The 18,808-nt window shown below is 48.3% G+C and overlaps 1 protein-coding gene across 1 annotated transcript; it reads right to left on the reverse strand.

The window, feature by feature from the left end:
* Positions 1-4,476: 4,476 nt before the first annotated feature.
* TMEM35A (transmembrane protein 35A) lies at positions 4,477-10,627 on the reverse strand. The gene is made up of 2 exons (XM_036740139.1): positions 10,356-10,627; positions 4,477-6,500 (listed from the first exon to the last, which is right to left on the reverse strand). Exons 1-2 carry the CDS (start codon positions 10,473-10,475, stop codon positions 6,126-6,128), a joined length of 495 nt encoding a protein of 164 aa, XP_036596034.1. The 5' UTR covers positions 10,476-10,627; the 3' UTR covers positions 4,477-6,125.
* Positions 10,628-18,808: the final 8,181 nt, after the last annotated feature.

Consider the following 18,808-nt stretch of genomic DNA (forward strand, 5'->3'; position numbering starts at 1 on the left):
TGGCTGTACTCAGCTGTCTCCTCTGCAGTCTGCCTTCTGAGCTCATCATTCACTCTTCATATCACTCTTTGATCTCTTAATTGCCAAGTCTAATGCGGTTTTTTCAATCCTCATTCTTCTGGACCCCTCTGCAGCCTTTGACATTGTACATCACCCTCTCCACATTTTCCGGACACTATTCTCTCCGGGTTCTCCTACCTGTCTGCCCCCCTCTCAGTCCTTTGCTGGCTCATCATGCTCCCTAACTGAATATTCCCCCAAGGTTCGGCCTTGAGCATTCTTCTCTTCTCACTCTACACCCTCTCTCTTGCTAACCTGTTCAGTTCACATGGGTTCAATCATTTCTATGTAGATGACTACCAGATCTCAAAATGTCTAAAGCAGAACTCATTATCCCCCCCCCTCCCCCCGCCACCACCACCAACCCATTCCTCTTCCAAGATGCTCTATTTCTGTGGAAGGCATCACCATCCTGACAGTCTCCAGGCTCATAATCTCAGCACTGCCTGGCACTCCTCTCTCTCTGTCACCCCATATCGAATAAATTGCCAAATCTTGCTGTTTCTAACTTCATGACATGCCTAGCATCCGACCCCTTCTTTCCACTCACACAGTGATAAACTACTTTACTCATATTCACTGTTTGTGATGGTCTGTTTGGTGGGAAGAAACTCTGCTGGTGAATATAAGCCATTTTATTCTGAACCTATCATCTCCTAGATTTCCAATATTTGAAGGAGGAAGATAGACATAATTCTAGCCCAGTCCCTCTCAGAAACTGAGGGAAAGAGCGCCCAGGAGAGATGGTCCAGGGGACTGCCACACAACCCATGGGTAGCATCCTGGCAGTGCAGGCATGGCCCTTGGGACTCCTCCTCTTATAAGAGATGGGTCAAAGCTCACATCAGATGTATCTGCGGCCCCTATGTCTTTATATTTAGACAAATCCATGTGGCCATATATATCACATTTATATGAAGCCTTTCTTGATTCCCCCCAGCTCTTGGTGCATCCCCTGCCCTCCAATTGTGCTGTATTTAGTTTTCTATATTTTGTATTTATTCATCCCTGTACATGTTGTTTGCCTCCATTCCAACAGAAGCCCCTTTAGGTCAAGGGCTATTTGGTATTTGCCTTTTTATTCCCAGAGCCTATCACAGCACCTACATGGAAGGTACTACTAAGCATTGTGCAAATGATCACTCAACCAAATCCAAGCAACTGGAGGCTTGGTCTGCCTCTTCACTAGAATGGGGGCTCAGCCTTCTGGGCATGGGTACCCACTAAGTTGGGGGGAAAACCTAGAAACATCTGTTCTATAGCAGCTTGCGAGTAACTGGCTCTCAGCAAATACAACTTTGTGACATGGAGGGGGGTGGGGTGGGGGCTGGGATGAGAAGGTGATGTATAGGGAGCAAAAAAGTGAGCTGGGATCCAGAGCAGCTGCTGGGAGAAAGACGAAAAGTGTCCTGAGGAGGGGAAAGAGTGCTGGATTTGGAATCAGGACTTGGCTCTGCGTCATCTTACCTCTATGACCTCGAAGAAGTCACTTCTCCTCTGTGGGACTCAGTTTCCTCCTTTGCAGTAGTTGCACTAGATGATCTCTAAGGTCTCTCTCAGCTTGAAATCTAGGGTCCTTGATCAGTCCGAGAAGTGGGAAGTATTGGGATCATTGGATAAATGCAGATGATGCCATAGGAAATATTTTGTGACAAGCTGAAAGAAGCAGACAGCACTCGGGGCTTCTGTATACTAGAGCCTTCAACTCAGTCAAGCTTCAGGAGGGCCTTAAGGAAGCTGACCCTTATACTTGCATGAGGGGGCAGCCAGGGGGAGGGGGAAGAGCCTAGGAGTGTTCCCCCCCTTGCCCCCCCCCCACTGTGACCAAGTGACAGTCTGCTGAGTGGCCTTAGCAGTAGTGTCTAACAGAGCAGTGTCCCTGAGCAGCATTGGCTGATGGCAACAGCCATATCAAGAACTGCAAGATGTGGCAACAGCAAAGCAGACACACTGAGGAAAGTTGGCATCTCTGAGGGCTAAGAGCCTAGCAAAGACCTACAACTAAGGAGGATTTCATGAGAACTTCCTAGAGGGAGAAATGTAAGGAGCATGTGTTCTCTTCTTGTGCACCTCGCCACCACTGGATTTCTAAATCTGTCCACACTCTCCCCATGGATCCTTTGTACGTAGGAAGCATAGGCCCCAGACTTTTAAGGGGCTGTTCTTTGTAGCAACTGCTCTTGCAATACCAGCTCAGTAAATACCTTTTCCTGAAAGCTAATTATGGCCATTGCCTGATAATAAGTGGGAAGCACACTGGTGGAGTCTTGTGGGGAACAGAGAAGTAGGGGATCCAGCCTGCTAATAGGAGTTGTGGAAGTAAACCTGGAGTAGGTGGTACACCAGGATGGGCAGGGAGTTCTGACTCTGAGCAGGTGCAATTTAATCTTTATTTGGATTAGTAATCAGGGAGGAAAGAGTTGAATTTAGTCTCTCCATGAGCAGGCTTCTTGGGTCCATAAAGTAGCCAGATCATTAGCTTCTCAAATTATTTTGTCACTGTAATTCACTTACTTTCCCACCTTGGAACTTCCCTGAGCCCCTGGGACCTTCTCACCCTGGAACATTCCCTCCACTGTGGTGGCACTCATTCTCCAAAGTGAGTCCTTTCCAAGGGCCTGCATTTTGGGGAGAGGCCCAGGCTGGGTGGCTTTATTCTCCTCCACTTGTGCTTCTAGCTCCAGACTTTGCCACCAGGTCCCCACATGAGTGCCTCCCTCCCTCTCCTACCTGCTTTTATGCATTATCTTCCCCCACCACCTCAGGGCAAGAGACCAGTTTTCCTTTTGCTCGTATTTGTATCTTCGGTGCCTAGTACAGTCCCTGGCACATAGGATGCACTTAGAAAATGAATGTTGCTTGTTTCCTCAAGTCTGTATACAGACCCGCATGAACCCCAAGTTAACCCTGAGTCTGTACTATCTCACTTAGTGACCCATGAGCTTCCATGGCTTTAATGAACATCTCTCTGCAGGTGAGTCTCAGATCTATATATCCAAACTTAGTCTCTTTCCTCAGTTCCAATCCCATGTTACCAACTGCCTTTGGGACTTTTTAAAGCTACATGTCTCCTAAGCATCTCAAACTCAAGATATCTAAAACAGATCATATTCTATTTCCTCCCAAACAATCCCTTTTTTCCATTGAGGGCACCACTGTTCTCCTGGCCATCTAGGCTCCCAACCTTAGTGTCACCCTTCCTCCCTCATTCTCCATGTATCCAATTGTTGACAGATCTTGTTATCTCTGTCTTCACAACATCTCTCCTATTTGTTCCCTTCTGGCTATTCACACAGCTACCACCATAGTTCAAGCCCTCTCCAGGAGTATTGCCATAGTCTCTTAATTTGGTTCCCTGCCTCCACTCTTGCCCCCATCCTCCACTTGCCAGCCAAAGTGATTTTTATAAAGCAAAAGTGACCCCATCATCCCCTAGTCAACAAACTCCAGTGCCTCCGTATTATCTCCAGGATTAAATATAAAGTCCTCTGGTTGGCATTCAAAACTCTTAATAACGTGGACCTTTCCTACCTTTCCATTTTTATGTGGCCTTGAGGAGCAGAAAAAGGACCTTTGGTCAAGAAGTGACCTTTAGAACCTAGCCCGGTGCTATCTGAGACAAGGACTCATCCCAAAGTCATAGTCTATCTGGACATGAATTTGATGGTACTTAGGAAGTGAAGTAAGTTTGAGCCCACTCTCCTCAAAGAACAGAGTAGGATAGGAGGAAGCATATCCCTACCAGGGAAATGTTTGTACTTTTGTTACTGCATATCTTCAAAGTAAACATCCTTTTGTAAAAGCTAATTAATGTTAATCATTTAAATGGAACCAGAGCACGATTTGCTGGTACCTAACAGAGTGTAGGAGAGGGAACACGTTGTGGGAGCTTGACCAATATGGCCCAAACCAGCTGGCCTCACTCCAGGTGGGTTAGGCCACAGGACTGTTTTATGTATGGGGGCTCATGCAGAGTAGACATAGAGAAGAAGTACCCCTGAGCTCCTCAGGATTCCCCTAGAACACTCATTGCCCTCCTGGCACAGAGTCTTTCCCATATATGGATCTAGTTTACATACCTGTCATCTTTCCTGCTGGAATGCGAGTTTCTTAAGAGCAGGCAGTTTTTTGCCTTCTAACTGACTGGACCACCCTCCACCAAATGTTGTTCTTCTACCACCTCAACTGCTTTTGCACACATTCTGGAATAGCTGAATACTTTTGGAATGGTTGGACATTCTTCCTCAAGGTAGCAGACTGAAATTTTCAGCTGGCAAGAAGAGCTAATGGGGAGAAATGATATAACCTCATCATGATATGAAACCATGCTCCTTCCTCTTTAGAGGAGTGTCATGAAAGACCTGGAAGCCTTTGAGAAGGCCATTTCTTCCAGAAATTGAATATTAGCCCAGGCAGTCTCCTTCAAATTTCTAAAAGTTTATTTGGAAAGTATGAGACAAAAAGGGGAGAGGGGAGGGAGCCATTTACCAAGAATGGTGACACTTTTTTCCAAAATGACAATCCCATTCTTCCCCTTCCCTGGCATAACAACCCCCAAACCAGCAAAAACCAAACTGGTTGACCAACATCCAAGAAAGCCAGCAGTTTCCATCAAAGGAAGCAATTGCACAGACTGCTCAGCTCAACTGGCATCTTTTCACACACTCCCCGTCTAGTGAAGAGAGATATAGATGGAGGGACGGGTCAGGACACTGCTCCTAGTAGCAAACCTGGACCCAGTTTAACCTCAGTGCAAGATCAGTAAGAAGGGGGCTTCTGTTTGGCAAGAAGTTAGAGCTTCGCTTGGGCACTTTGGGGATGAGTTGGGGAGAAGCACAGCTGGGGCTTGAGGTGCACAGACATCGAACAGGTCCCCCTCCTGCTCCCTCAGCTACGAGAGCCAAGCAGACCGAGCAGAAGCAAAACCCTGATTGGTGGCTGAGCAAGCTTGAAGCAAGGCAGCTTTGGGATTAGCAAAGTCAGACACCAGTGTCTGGAGAAAAATTGGCTGCTCGGGCTGGCGACTCTGTAGTCATTCGGGCTTGGGGGGCTTGGACTGGGCCATGGGGTACAATGAGAGGAATGGAATTTGGATCGAAAGGGCTTCGGAGCTGTGTAACCTTGGACAAGTCACTGGAACCTTCAGGGCTTTCCTCATTTGCTCAGTAAGGGACTTAGAGTGATCACCGACGTCCCTCCCACCTCAAAATCTATGAACCTCTGATTTCTCCATTATGACAGGATTTGATTTTGTGCTCATTGCAGGTGCCCCTGGTTCTAAGTTAACTCAGTATTTAGGCTTTCCAGTTTGCACAATGGGTGAAGGAGGAGGCTGATTAACTTTACATCATCCAACACCTTAGAGTTATGGAATTGTGTACGGGGCAAGATTAGTTAGAGACACCTGCTGGGAAAGTGTGTGCTGGAAGCCCAAAGGGAAAGATCCAGTCCTCTGAAGTCCATTGTAATGTCGGGGGATTTCCAGCTAGAGAAGCCACTCCTGGAATATGGGGACGGGTGGCAGAGGAAAGAACCCAGAGTCAGCCAAGTTGGGGAAGTGCTACATGGCCCTCCAAGCTGTACGCTGCCGGCCATCATGTAGGGGCAGCCATATCGATCTGTCTTCACCTTTGCTAGGATGCACCTGGTACATAAAGTGAGGATTCTCTGTAGAGGATTGGGCTGAGACCAAAGCCTTCTCCTCCTGCATTCACATCTATACACACGTAAGTCAAGCACACATCTCCACACACACACCATTCCCCTCCCCCCCCAAACAGTACTTGCTGGAATCTATGCCACACAAACACCTGAGAAGTAATCTTACACACATGTACATGCAGCCAGATGTAGGCATGATAAAAGGTGGTGGGTCTATGGCTGGGTCAGGAGCTAATTTTAGGGCATAGGGGAACACAGACATCAGGACCACTATGTGGCATATTAGGTCCCCCTTTCCCAGAAAAGCAATCAATTAAGAAACAAAAAGGAACAGAATGCACTGAGATCTTCCCGGGCTACTCAGAGGAAGCTGCCTGGAAGGTCCACCATGTAGGGCTGCTTCCTTACGACACTTTGACCTTGACCTTCTTGTGGGGAGCGCCCTGCCCCTCACCACCCCTGGAGGAGGCCTTCCTCTCAATAAGCTGTTCCTCAGGCTGGCGGGCAATCAGCAGGCGGCAGGTGAGCAAGATCCCAAAGACCAGGGCGTGGGCATATCGCTTAAGGGGATCACCAACCAGCTGGTGGAAGAAGAGGACAACCAACACCAACAAGAGGAGGAAGAAATTGGCGACATCTTTGGGACGGCCAGGGACCACGGTCATGATGACGCCACAGATCACTTCCAGGGTTCCGATGCTTTTTCGAAGAGCGATGGAAGTCACGCCCATTTTCTTCAGCAGTGGCAGGGCCCGGACGTAACTCTTGTAGGCACGTTTCTGGAATGGGAATATGAAAAGGAAACCATTGTATCAAACTTAGACTATGACACAGGAATGGAGAAAACTGCCATAAAACGCCTTCTTCTCCATCGCTCCCCTTCCATACAAATCTAGAACATATTTCCCATCTCCTCACCATGCCCTCCAAATAAAAACACTGTAACTAAAATTAAGTTGCTAATAGACTGGCTAGAAGAGAGTACAGCAGAATGGAAGGAAGATTAGCCTTGGAGTCAAGAATACCTGGGAATATGTGGTGTCAGAGTCCTGCCTTTGACACACACTGACTGTGTGACCATGGTGAAGAAGGCAGTGCCCCAGGCACTATAGGGTGCAAACCAACTTCCAAATCAATGGAGGGAATTCTCATTGCAGGAGCCTCTTATACTCATGAAATCACAGATCTGGTATGTAAGGTGGATGTGCGTTTGCGTGTATGTGTGTACTGGCTAAGGATTCTGAAATCCTTTTTGACACAGGAGTGGGCAGAGAGTCTGTAAACAATTTCAAGTTAGTCCCAGGTCCTGAGTTCAAATCCTGACTCTTCCACTTACAACCAGTGTGACCTTAGGCAAGTAATTTCACCCTCTGGGCCTCAGTTTCCTCAGCTGCAAAACAGGGGGGTTGGATCTGGTGGGTTCTGAGGTCCCTTTCATCTTGAAATCTATCTTCCTGTGACCCCTAAAAGTTCTACTTAGTCTGCAAAATGTGTTAGCCTGCCAACTGCCAAATTCCATTGGGCATACACTCCATTGGGATTCCTCATGACACTGATTCTCCTGAAAATTAAAATGAAAGAAAACGATAAAGGTGTTATAGTATGTAATAATCTATAATAATTGTCAGTTATTATTATTTGGAATTCCTTGACGTGGAACTTCTGATAATTCAGACAAGGACTTTGTTGAAATTTACTTTCATAGTATCCAGAAAGATAGAAAGTGTTTGCTAAACAAATGGTGTGAATGAGATTGTCTGGGAAATGTTTAAACTGCTCGAGAATAAGCTTTCCAAGCATCTGCAAAGACATCATTGTGGCTATTAGCATTTATGCAGTGCTTTAAGGGTTCCAAAGCACACTATGTCTTATCTCATTTGATCCTTTATAAATTTAGTTTATATCACAAAAAACTGCCCACTGCAAAGCATGCCTGTATTCTTTTAAGTAAATGCCGAAAAACTATTAGACAACACGTTAGCCTATTTCTCATGCATTTGCATTTGAAAATAATCAACTTGCATGCCTTTTCCAGCAACAGATTGTTTCCAGTTTTCCCTCCTTGGGACTGTCCCCGTCTCCAGCTAGGTTGTCCAATGAAAGTCTTGTTGCACTAGGTGGCCCTCTGAGCTCCCATAGGCTGGATGCTTTGCTGGCAAGCTCCTGCCTGTGAAAGGGAGCTCAAGGGGCCTTCTGACCATGTTTCTAAACAATAACACCTTCCATTTGTCTGGTGTTTGACAGTTTTCAAAGCACTTTCACATCTCCTCTCTAGGTCGATCCATGCAATAGCCTTGTGACTTTGGTAGGAGGGAGGAGACTGAGGCACCAAGGTGGTCTAGGCACACAACTAGTAAGCTGCAGCACTAGGTTACAACCGAGGGCTCTCTTTAGGGATCGAGAAAGGAAGGAAATCCAGACACAGTTTGACATACAACACCTTAGATTTGGGGAAGGCAAATTTCAAAGGGTTCAAAGGAAAGATAGGTGGGATCCTATGGGCTAAAGTGCTTGGGGCAGTCAGCCCTGGAGGGCTGGGAGATGCTCAAGAAGAAATTCTAAAGACTTTAATAAAGGGAAGCAGTTCCATTGAGGAAGGAAATTGGGATGTCTGAAGAGACCGGTGTGAGTGGGGAAGGCACTCACCAACCAAGTAATTTCAGTTTAAAAAAGAAATGTCCTGCAGATGGTAGCAAGGCCCGGTGACACTGGTGGGTTCCAAGAGCATGGGCCAGTCCGATGAAATCACCATGCCCACTGCCTGACTAGCTGTGTGATCATGGCACTTACTAGTTACATAACTTGACTGTGGTCAAGTCTTGGGACCTCTCTGGGCCTCGGTTTTTAATACCTGTATCCCCTACTTCAGAGGTTGTGAGGAGGCAGGTGCTTGGTAAATCTTCTGCCATAGGATTGTAGAAATCCCTCCTATAAATGAGCTGCTCTGCTTCTTGCTAAGGGTAATTTCCCTTGTATAAAGATTGGGGTTGGGAGAGAAGAGATTCCCTGTGATTTACCCACCTGCTAGGCATGGTCTCCAACCCCAGACACCACTAGAGATGGCCATGAGCCTGCTCTTTGCCCCACCATCCATCCCACTCCCTAAGAGAGGCAAACCTCAGACCAAACCCTGGAACAGAATGGGCCTCAGATTAGATTTAGTTTTATTACAAAAATGCAAAAATGTTCTCGAATGCCCTCAAATTCCTTAGTGGTCTTCATTCCCATGGGCTTTTCAGGTGGCCCCAAAAGACATACAGTAGTCTCCCAAAAAGCCATTTCCCCCCATATGTGTGGAGAAATTCTCAGTCTTGGTGTCAGTGGTGAACCCCCCGCCCCGCCCCAACCCCAGCCATAACTAGAGCAGGGCAGCAGCCAGGGCTTTGCTCAGGTACCAATATTGGGGGTGGGGTGCACTTCCTACTTCTGGCAGTCTAGAGACTGCTGTCCTTTCCCCATTGGCTGGGGAAGCTGGGCCCCAGGAGAGGGGAAGGGAGTGGGGGGCTGTAAGCCAGAGAAGGATGGAGGGGGGATGCGCTGTACCCACAGTTGGCCATCTTTTATGTGTATGCTGCTATTCCCCTCCCCCAACTATTTTTTGTCCCAGATGAAAAAATCCCTAGTTCAGTGTCTGCTTCCACCTTTTTTCTCCCTTTCTCCAGCTCCTAGCCTAAGCTGCATCCCCCCCGCCACCCCACCCCTTGGGAGGTGGGGCTCTGGTTGTAACTGTCAGATGCCGGGTACAGTCAGCTGGAGTGGGATGAGCAAGGGGCTAATTGGCAGGTGCTGTGGGAAAGAGACAGAAAATACTAGAAACTTCCACTGGCATTTCCTGGTGCACTGAGAAATCCATGCAGGTCCTCCTCGCTCCTTTCCAGGAAGAGCATCCCAACGTCCAGGGTGGGGGATGAGGGGTGAGAGACGCTGGCCAGTCCGGCCCCTTTGCTCATTCCAGACACATAGAGCAGGCAAAACCTGCAAAAGACCTCGCCTTGTGAACCCACGAAAAGAAAGTCGATGCCCGGCTGTCAGCAGAGACAAGAAGCAGGCTTTGTAAATTAGCCTCCAGCCCCTTGAGACCCGGCATCCCAAGCAGCTAAGTGGGCTCTGGGACAGGCCAAGGCAGCCCCAGAGCCGGCAGCCAGGGGCCTTTCCCCGGCCGGCCGCTAAAGGCCACTGACCCCATTTGCACCGGAGACCAGTGACTGGCCCCATCCTAACCCTGAAGTAGCGGAGCTCCTGACTGCTGGCCTCCCTCCCTCATCAATGAACTCTCTACTCCATCCCTCAAGGACCAGCTTTCCTCACTGCTTCCCCAGGCTCCCTGGTTTCGGAATAAGGGGCTCTTGGGCCCCAGCCGGGACTCCCAATTGGAGCCAGGTACTTCCCAGGTCAGAGCATCGCCGAGTACCAGGGTTTGGTGGCCCCTCCCCCCTGCAGCATTCAAGCCCTCCGAAGGAGCTCCCAGATGAAATTCCCCTTGCATGGCTATTGCTGCTGCAAAGTTGTTGGGGAGAAGGGAAGAAGGCGACATTTAAGGGATGGGGATGAGAAGAACAGAGGAACACAGTGCCCCAGCACCCTCCCCGCGCCAAACGGCATGCCCCTCGTTAGCCCCCAATGGCCGCACTTACCATCTCGCTGTAGGCATCTTTGCTGAGCCTGGGGGTCAACTTGATGGTCCCCATGAAGACAAAGAAGAGCCCCAGGGCCACGGAGAGGGCCACAATGGTGACTGTCCTGGGGGAGGCCATCGGGACAGGAGGGGCAGATCCTCCCGGCTCCTTTCTCTTGGGGCTCCCTGGCTGGCCCCGAGCCAGCCAGTAACCACCGAAGGGGTGGAGGCAGGAGGAAGGCTGCCCAGACAGCAGCAGCGGCAGTCTGCTAGGCTGCTAGGGAGGATGACAAAGAGAGGAGGGAGCCAGAGAGAAACACCGGAGCTGGAGATTCCACTACCTCGGGTGCTGGGTCCTAATGCCCCACCCACCGTGGGAGCCTGCCCAGAAGGCCAGCCCTGAGTCTGGCCGGGCAAGGGTGGGGGCGAGCTGCTGAGTGCATCTAAGGCCATTGCTGAGATCCCTTTCTCCGCCATTTTCAAAGGATGCACTTAGGATCGTTGGACCCAAGGAATCAGAGACTCAGAGACGGCTGGAACTTTAGAGATCAGCCCTCCTGACTTCCAGGGTCAGAGGTCTGTAAGCTCACTACCTCATGACATAGCCACAGTCCTTTTCAGACAGTTTTCATAATTAGACAGTTCTTCAAAAGGATCTGAGGTCTACTTCCCTGGGACTGCCAGGAACTGCCCTTAGTTTGGGCCTCACCTTTCCCGCAGGAGCATCACAGATTTTCCAATATTTGGAGACGATTTTCACCTGCCACCTTCCTCCCCTCCCCTCCCCACCCCACCCCCAACACACACCTTCTTTACTCCAAACTTAGCCTTCCTTGTCCCTTCCAGCTGTCATCATCTAGTCTCCTCATGATTCGGGCTGTCCCCGTCTGGATGAGGGCCAGGTGGACTCTGGCCACCAGACTCCCATGATCCAGCTGGCTTCTGGGGGCTTCCAAGGTACCCTGATGACTCCTATTGAACTTAGCATCTGGTACCAACTCCCCCCACCCCAGGCCTTTTTTAGATAAACCACTACCCAGCTTGTCTCCAGCCTCGGCTTCCTCTGGTGTGTCTCACTTCAATTCTTTGTCTTTTCCTGCATTTCTCCTTTATCTCTCCTTTATTTCTTATACATTAGGCCTGACAAATATTGCTTAGCTTAATGGTGACACTCAGAGCTAAAGAGATCACTGACTTCTGCCAGCCAAAGCTATATTCCTTGTTATTTTCCAGTTCCAAATCCTCATGGGCCTCCTCATTATCTGCAGGATAAAGTCCAAACCCTTTAGCCTTGAATCCCAGGCTCTCCATAATCTGGCATCATCTGCCTTACTAACCTTATCTCCCTTCACTCCTGAGAATCCTCTGCTGAAGCTAAACAAATTTACCCACATCTCCCCCTCCTTGTGCCTTCCAGCTTCCATGCGTTTGATCACCATGTACCCACATCCTGTAATACCTCCACTTACTGAAATCCTACCATCTCTCCAGGCTCAGGTCAAATACCATCTTTTCAAAACTAGTATGAGCACCCTAGCTAAAGTGATTTCTTTCCCCCCATCTCTTATCGGAGCTCTGTTTCGATTGCTCATATAACAAATATACTGCCTTGTCTTATGGCTTTTTGTGTATTTATCTCCCCTCTCCTCCTAAACCCTAACTTGCTTGAGGGCCGGAGCTGATTCTTGTACGTCTTATCTTCCTTGTCTACTTCTCATCACTATGCTAGTGCCTAGCATAATACTTTGGCCATATTAAAGTGCTTAAAAAAAAAGATTTTGTGGAATGAAAGGTAAAATGCAAACGGGGCTGAAAAAGTTAGATGTTACATCCTAGCTGTCATTTACAGTTGGCACATAGTAAACTTGGTGAAATGTTCTAAGAGGTGGAACAGTGGATAGAGTGCTGAGCCTGAAGTCAGGAACACTTATCTTCCTGCATTCAAATGTGACCTCAGATACTTCCCAGCTATGTGACCCTGGGCAAATCATTTAATCCTGCTCACCTCAATTTCCTCAGATCTGTAAAATGAGCTAGAGAAAGAAATACCAGACTATTCCAACATCTTTACCAAGAAAATCCCAAATGGAGTCATGAAGTGTTGGACACAGCTGAAGTGACTTGACAATGACGTATATCTACCAGTCTATCTATCATGAATGAGTCTCTTTTGAACAGGGTTAGCTACCAAATGATGATTTTTTTACTTGTAGTAGTTCACTAAACTGTATACCAAATGATGGAGGAATTTGTATTTGTATCATTGGAAACAAAAGTTTACATAGCTAAAATCAAGAATGCTCGAAGTATCCAAGTAGGTGCATTTATCAAATCCTTCAGTGGCTGCAAAGGTGAGGGAGGCAGGCTCTGCCATCCAGAAGGTCACTACCTAGCAGGGAGGGGCTAGGGAGTTCTTCTGTGTGACCACACAGAAAGAACAGAACTGTCCCAGCCAGGGCCGAACCCTCACTCCTCCTCAGGCTGAGGAGATGCCTTAACAGCCAGGGAGCCCAGTTGGAAATCAGAGGAACACTCGTCGACACTCATCTTGCTCCAAAGGAAGCCGTGAGTGAGTGGGAGCCATGCTCTACTTGTGTCTCTGCCCTGCTTCCCATAAACAATAGATCCCTGTCCTGAACAGAGACCCATCTGCTGGCTCTTTCCTCTGTTGTTTACCAAATGAGATAGTATTTATAAAGCTCTCAGTGTTGTGGCTGGCACTTAGTAGGTGCTTGCTGTTGTTATTCAGCCACGTCCAACTCTTGGTGATGCTTGCACCATAGCAGGCCACTGCTGTCCATGAGGTTTTCTTGGCAAAGATACTGGAATGATTTGCCATTTCCTTCTCCAGTGGATTAAGGTAAACTGAGGTTAAGTGACTTACTTGGGTCATTCAGCTAGTAAGTATCTAAGGTCAGATTTGATCTCAGGTCTTTCTGACTCCAGGCCCAGCATCCTATCCACTGAGCCATCTAGCTGCCCAGTGAGTGCTTGGTGTTATCCAATTGTTTCAGTTATGCCCAACTTTTCCTGATCCCATTTGGGGTTTTCTTTGCAAAGATATTGGAATGGTTTGCCATTTCCTTCTCCAGCTCGTTTTACAGACGAGAAAACTGAGGCAAACTGGGTTAAGTGACTTACCCAGGGTCACACAGCTAGTATTGTCTAAGCTGGATTTGAACTCACATCTCCCTGACTCTAGTCCTGATCTACTGTGCCACTGAGCTGCCTCAGTGAGTGCTCAATAAATGTGTATTTCCTATTGCTTATCCAGCTCCTTCCAACCAACCCTGAGGTGGCATCTATTGGCATCCCAACCAGCAGGTTCCCTGGACAGGAACCTCTGTCACTTTTCAACCCACTGCATTCCTACAAATAGTATTTGGACCCCACAGCTATAGAAGATGGGTGCCTGGGTCTGTGGGTCAGTACCAACTAGCCCACTTAGCCCACTCCATCCCCTAGCTGGCCTTGGTCACCTGGCCATGCTTTGCCTCCATATGCCAGCCAGCCAGTCAGCCAGCCACCCAGGCTATGTTGCTATCTGCCTGCCACGAGTCAGGTGCTCTGCCCCTCTTCTTGTTCTGGCTACACTATTCAATCCAATCGTACTGTGACTTCTGTGCCATCAACTCACCATCCTTCTGCCTCCCCAGACCCAAACTGCCTTCCCTGGCCACCGCTCCTCTATATGTGTTACCTTTATTAGAATGTAGGCTCTTTGAGGCCAGGAGGGCTATGCCTAGTGCTTAGCACAATGTTTGGCACGTAGTAAGGGCTTAATAAATGGGTTTTTTTAAAAAAATTCATTTATTCATGGATCCCTTGGACAGCAATGGAATGTGACTTCCACGGAAAGAAGTCATCAGGTCACTTCCAATGGAACACACCGAGAGCAGATTTTCAGAGACAAACATCTTGATGTCGTGGGAAAGGGGTAAGGTTTGAATCCTGGTCCATACTGCTAGGGCTGTGTGGTCCTGGGCAAGGGTCCTCATCCCCTACTTTTTTTTCTCCCGGGTAAAATGAGGTACTGGCTCTCTATGACGACCTCTGAGGTCCCTTCCAGTTTAAAGAGTTCGGGGTTAGGTGGGTCTGGGTCCAGGGATTAGGGAGGACCCGGTTCGCCCCGGGACAAACGCTGGCATAGCAGCGGAAGGGCCTGGGCGCGCAGAAGAGATGCTCCAAAGCTGGCTGGCTGCGGAGGAGAGCGCGAATCCGCCCCGCCCCCTCAAGCCTCTGCCTCCTGCTCTGATTGGCGGCTCCGGGCCCCACCCACACCGGGCCGCCGGGCACGGCCCGGGATGCGAGTTGGGAAGCCAGTTCTGCCCGGAAGTGCCAGGTTTCCGCGTGCCCCCGGTCCCGAGCCGCGGACAGAGATCCCGGGCCACTTCAGGGCTGGCCAGCGGCCAGGTGCTGGGCTGACGGGCTGGCTGGGAAGAGGCCAACAGAATGTCCGCCAGCCTGCCCCCCTCCCCCGGGCCTTTCCCCCCGGCTGGGGCTGCGGGCTGGCTGCAGTGGCTGCTGCGGCGGCGGCTGCGGCAATTCCGGGGAGCCACGTGGACCAGAGAGGGCCGACAGCTGGATGGGGGAGAGGTGGAGGCGGAGAGCGAGGCTGCTGCGGCAGGTGGCGGGCCTGCCCGGGGTGGGGGTGGGAGGGCAAGGAAGGGATGGGATGGGCAGGGAAGGGAAGGAAGGAGAGGAAAAGAATGGATGAAAAGGGAAGGAAAGGAGCGGGGGTGGGGGAATGGGAGGGAAGAGACAGAAGGCCAGGAAAAGGAAAGGAAGGAAGGATGGAAAGGAAGGGAGGAGGAGGGGAGGGAAGGAAGGAAATACGCATTTGTTATGTGCCAGGCACAGTGCGAAGCCCTAGGGATACATAGAAAGGCCAACAACAAAACCCAAAGCCCCCTGTCTTGCTCTCCAGGAGCTGGAAGTCAGAAGGAAGGAAGGAATCTTGCTATCCTGCCTGCCCCTGGGGCTCTGGCCCATATGTGCTTGCTTTTCTTTTGGCTGACGTCAGACAAAAACGGGACCCACATCCATCCCTACTATTGGAAAAACAATCAAAACCTTACGCCTGAATGAGCTGTCCTGTCATATTCGTGTGCAATAGAGACCCAATTGTTGGCATATGCAAAATCTTAACTTGACCATAAGATCTGATTTTTGTTTTTTTTAAGTTAGTCCCTTAAGTTAAACAACTACTAATTCTTCTACTTAAAAAAAAAAAAGATCCAAGAAAGGTCCTGAGAGATCACTCTTAATATTGAGACAGCTCCACATTCTCTCCCTCCCTTTCGACTCTCCCCTAGCCATATGAGAAGGCTAGCAATATGATACCCATTATACATGTGAAGTCATGCAAAACTTTTTCATATTAGCCATGTTACAAAAAAGCAAGAAAAAGTGAAAAAATTATACTTCAATTTGCACTCAGACTCTTTTTAAAAAAATTATTTTTTTCAATCAGCAAAAATCTTCCATTTCCTGCCCCCCCCCCATCGAGAATGAAAGAAAAACAGAACCCACATTACAAACATATATAGGCAAGCAAAATGAATTTCCACATTGGCCATGTCCAAAAGAAAAAAATATGTATATGGGACATATTCATGTCTCATGCTGTACTCTGGATTTCCCTTCTCTCAAGAAGTAGTCCTCTGGCATTGCAGTTAGCCATCGTGCTCATCAGAATTCCTAAGTTAAGACATTCTTCACAGGCAGAAGCATGCTGGTCTGAGCCTCTCCAAACTCTTCAGGCTCCCTGGGACCCAAGGCTAAGGAGCTAGCCCTCGAATGGATGCAGGGCAGACCCGAAGGTGTGCTCCTGCTCTGGAATTCTTGCCTACCTCATTCTTCCCTGCTCCCTCCTCATCTTGGCTACCTTTTCAGCCTCCAAAGGGAGGCTAATTTAACAAAATGATTTTAATGCAAATGTCTTGTTTGAACAAAAGCAGAAGAAAAAGTGTGATCCCTGAAAGCGCTTAAGCTCAGGACCCCGGAGTGAGGGCCACTGTGCTCCCTTACCACAACCTAGTGTCAAAAAAAAGCACACGTGCCATTTCCATGATACTTTCCGACATGCGTCGAATACCATCATCGACATAAATACTATCTAACCTTCTCAGGGCTTCTAATGGACGCCTATCTAGCATCTTGCAAATATGTTTTTCAAGTCGTAAGCCAGTTCAAGTGTGTATGTAAGAAAGGACATGTTTTGAAAAGCCATGTTTTTATCTTTATAAAAAGAACAGTATGGTTGCTTCTTGTGCCCCTAAGACCCCTGGTGGGCCCTGCTTCCAGCCCAAGCTCCACAGCAAGCACTGTGGAGAAAGAGTCCGTTTCCTTGGCCACTGCCAGTACCAACTGTTGACCAGCTGCCACCATCAGCTGGCTAAGCTCTAGAACCCCGGGAGGAGCAGTACTCTCAGAGCCCCAGTCCTGCTTCCCACTCACCTTCTGCAGCTATCATCCCTGGAGGCACCCCCTGTGCAAATGTGACCTGGCCCCTGCCTCTTCAATGGCCACAGCTTCTAAAGACTCCAGAAATTCCCACCCAAGTCCTTAGTGGTGTCAGATGGCTCAGCACCACGAAGGGATATGATTATCGGTAGAAGTGACATCACCTTTCCATCTGACTGAGCAATCTAGTAGATAGAGCACCAGTCTTGGAGTCCGAAGATGGGAGTTCGAATTCTGCTCCAGGCACATACTAACTGTGTGACCCTGGGCTAGTCACTTGAGCTCTCTCAGCTTCTGTTACCTCATCTGTAAAATGACAATTCCAACAGCACCCACCTCGAGGGGGTGCTGTGATGCCAAAATGGGATAGCATATCCTCTGCAAGCTTCGAAGGCACTATCTAAATGCTTCACCTGGACATCTAGGTGGCTCAGGGGCATGCTTACCTTGAAGTCAGGAAGGCCTGAGTTCCAATCCAGCATGAGACACTTAGCCGTGAGACCCTAGGCAATTACATAGCCTCGGGCCTCAGTTTCCTCTAAAGAAAACCTCCAGAGGGAGAATCGACCGAGTTAAGGAAGATATGTACAGTGCTTTGCTAATCTTTAACACCATCATAAATACTAGCTATCATTAATGCTTGCAGCTAATAGCTTTATGGGTCACTTTCCCCCTTTAGAATAGGAATTCCTTGAACAATTTATAGAATGAGAAAAAAACGTTGTAAAGACAAACAACTCTGAAAGACTCTGATTGAAAGACTTGGAAGAGTTCAGATCCGTGCCAGGACTAACCTCGTCTCCCAAGCACCTCCTGCCAGAGAGGGGATGGGTGTTTTCAGGGCTGGCTAATGCAGAAATTGATTTTGCTCCTTTATGCATGCTTGTTACAAAGATTTTGGTTTTCTTTTTTTTTTGCCAATGGGGGTGGAGGTAGGAAGGAGAAAAAATTGATTTTTGTGCATTGAGAAAACATAATGTTAAATTTAATAAATAAATAAAATGTGTCAAAGGGAAGAGAAAGAATCCCAGATGAGCATGAAGTCACACAGAGAATTTGTTATATACTTCAAAAAAGAAGAAGCAGGGGCAGCTAGGTGGTGCAGTGAGTAAAGCACTGGCCCTGAAGTCAGGAGGACCTGAGTTCAAATCAGACCTGAGACACTTGACACACTTACTAGCTGTGTGACCTTGGGCAAGTCACTTAACCCCAATTGCCCTGACCAAAAAAAAAGAAGAAGCAGTATGAATGTACAGCTTGTTACAGAATCATTTTCAGGTTGTGTTGTATGGATAGAAATGCCCTTTTTTGGGTAAGTTCAGAATAAAAAACCATTTTAGAAAATGTGAGTGCCTGGAGGCACTTCTTTCCCCACTGCTTGGCACATTACAGGCTCTTAATAAATGCTTTTTCATTCATTCACATGCCATTATGTAACTTAGCAGTGTAAAGACCTGAGAGGCCAGCTGGCACAACACATCCTACCTAATGGTGCAGAAAGTCCCCCAACCTTATTGGCTTCTTTACAGCCTCTCATACCCTCTCCACCTGAATATTTTCTCCTCTCTGGGTTCGGGTGACATTACTGTCTGCTGGTTCTCTTCCTACCTATCAGACCGTGCCTTCTCAGTCTCCTTTGTTGGGTTACACTCTCCACTAACCATGGGTATCCCCCAGGCCTCTCTCCTTGGCCTCTGTGGTATCTTGATTTGTGAGCTGGCCAGCTCCCATGGATTCAATCTCTTTGTTCATGATTCTCAGATCTCTATAGCTAGCCCTAGTCACTCTCCTCCATTATAGAAAACATCTGCAACTCAACATGTTTAAAACAGACCAAATTCTCTTTCCCCCCAAACCCTGCCCTCTTACCAGCTTCTCTGTTACAATTAGAGTATCACCATTCTCCCAGTCATCCAGTCTCACAGCCTCAACTCCTCACTCTCCACCCATCTGACAGATCTAGGTCATTGTGAAGGTCATTGCAACCTTCACAACATATCTCATTTG

Source organism: Trichosurus vulpecula, chromosome X (genome assembly GCF_011100635.1).
Source record: "Trichosurus vulpecula isolate mTriVul1 chromosome X, mTriVul1.pri, whole genome shotgun sequence".
NCBI lineage: Eukaryota > Metazoa > Chordata > Mammalia > Diprotodontia > Phalangeridae > Trichosurus > Trichosurus vulpecula.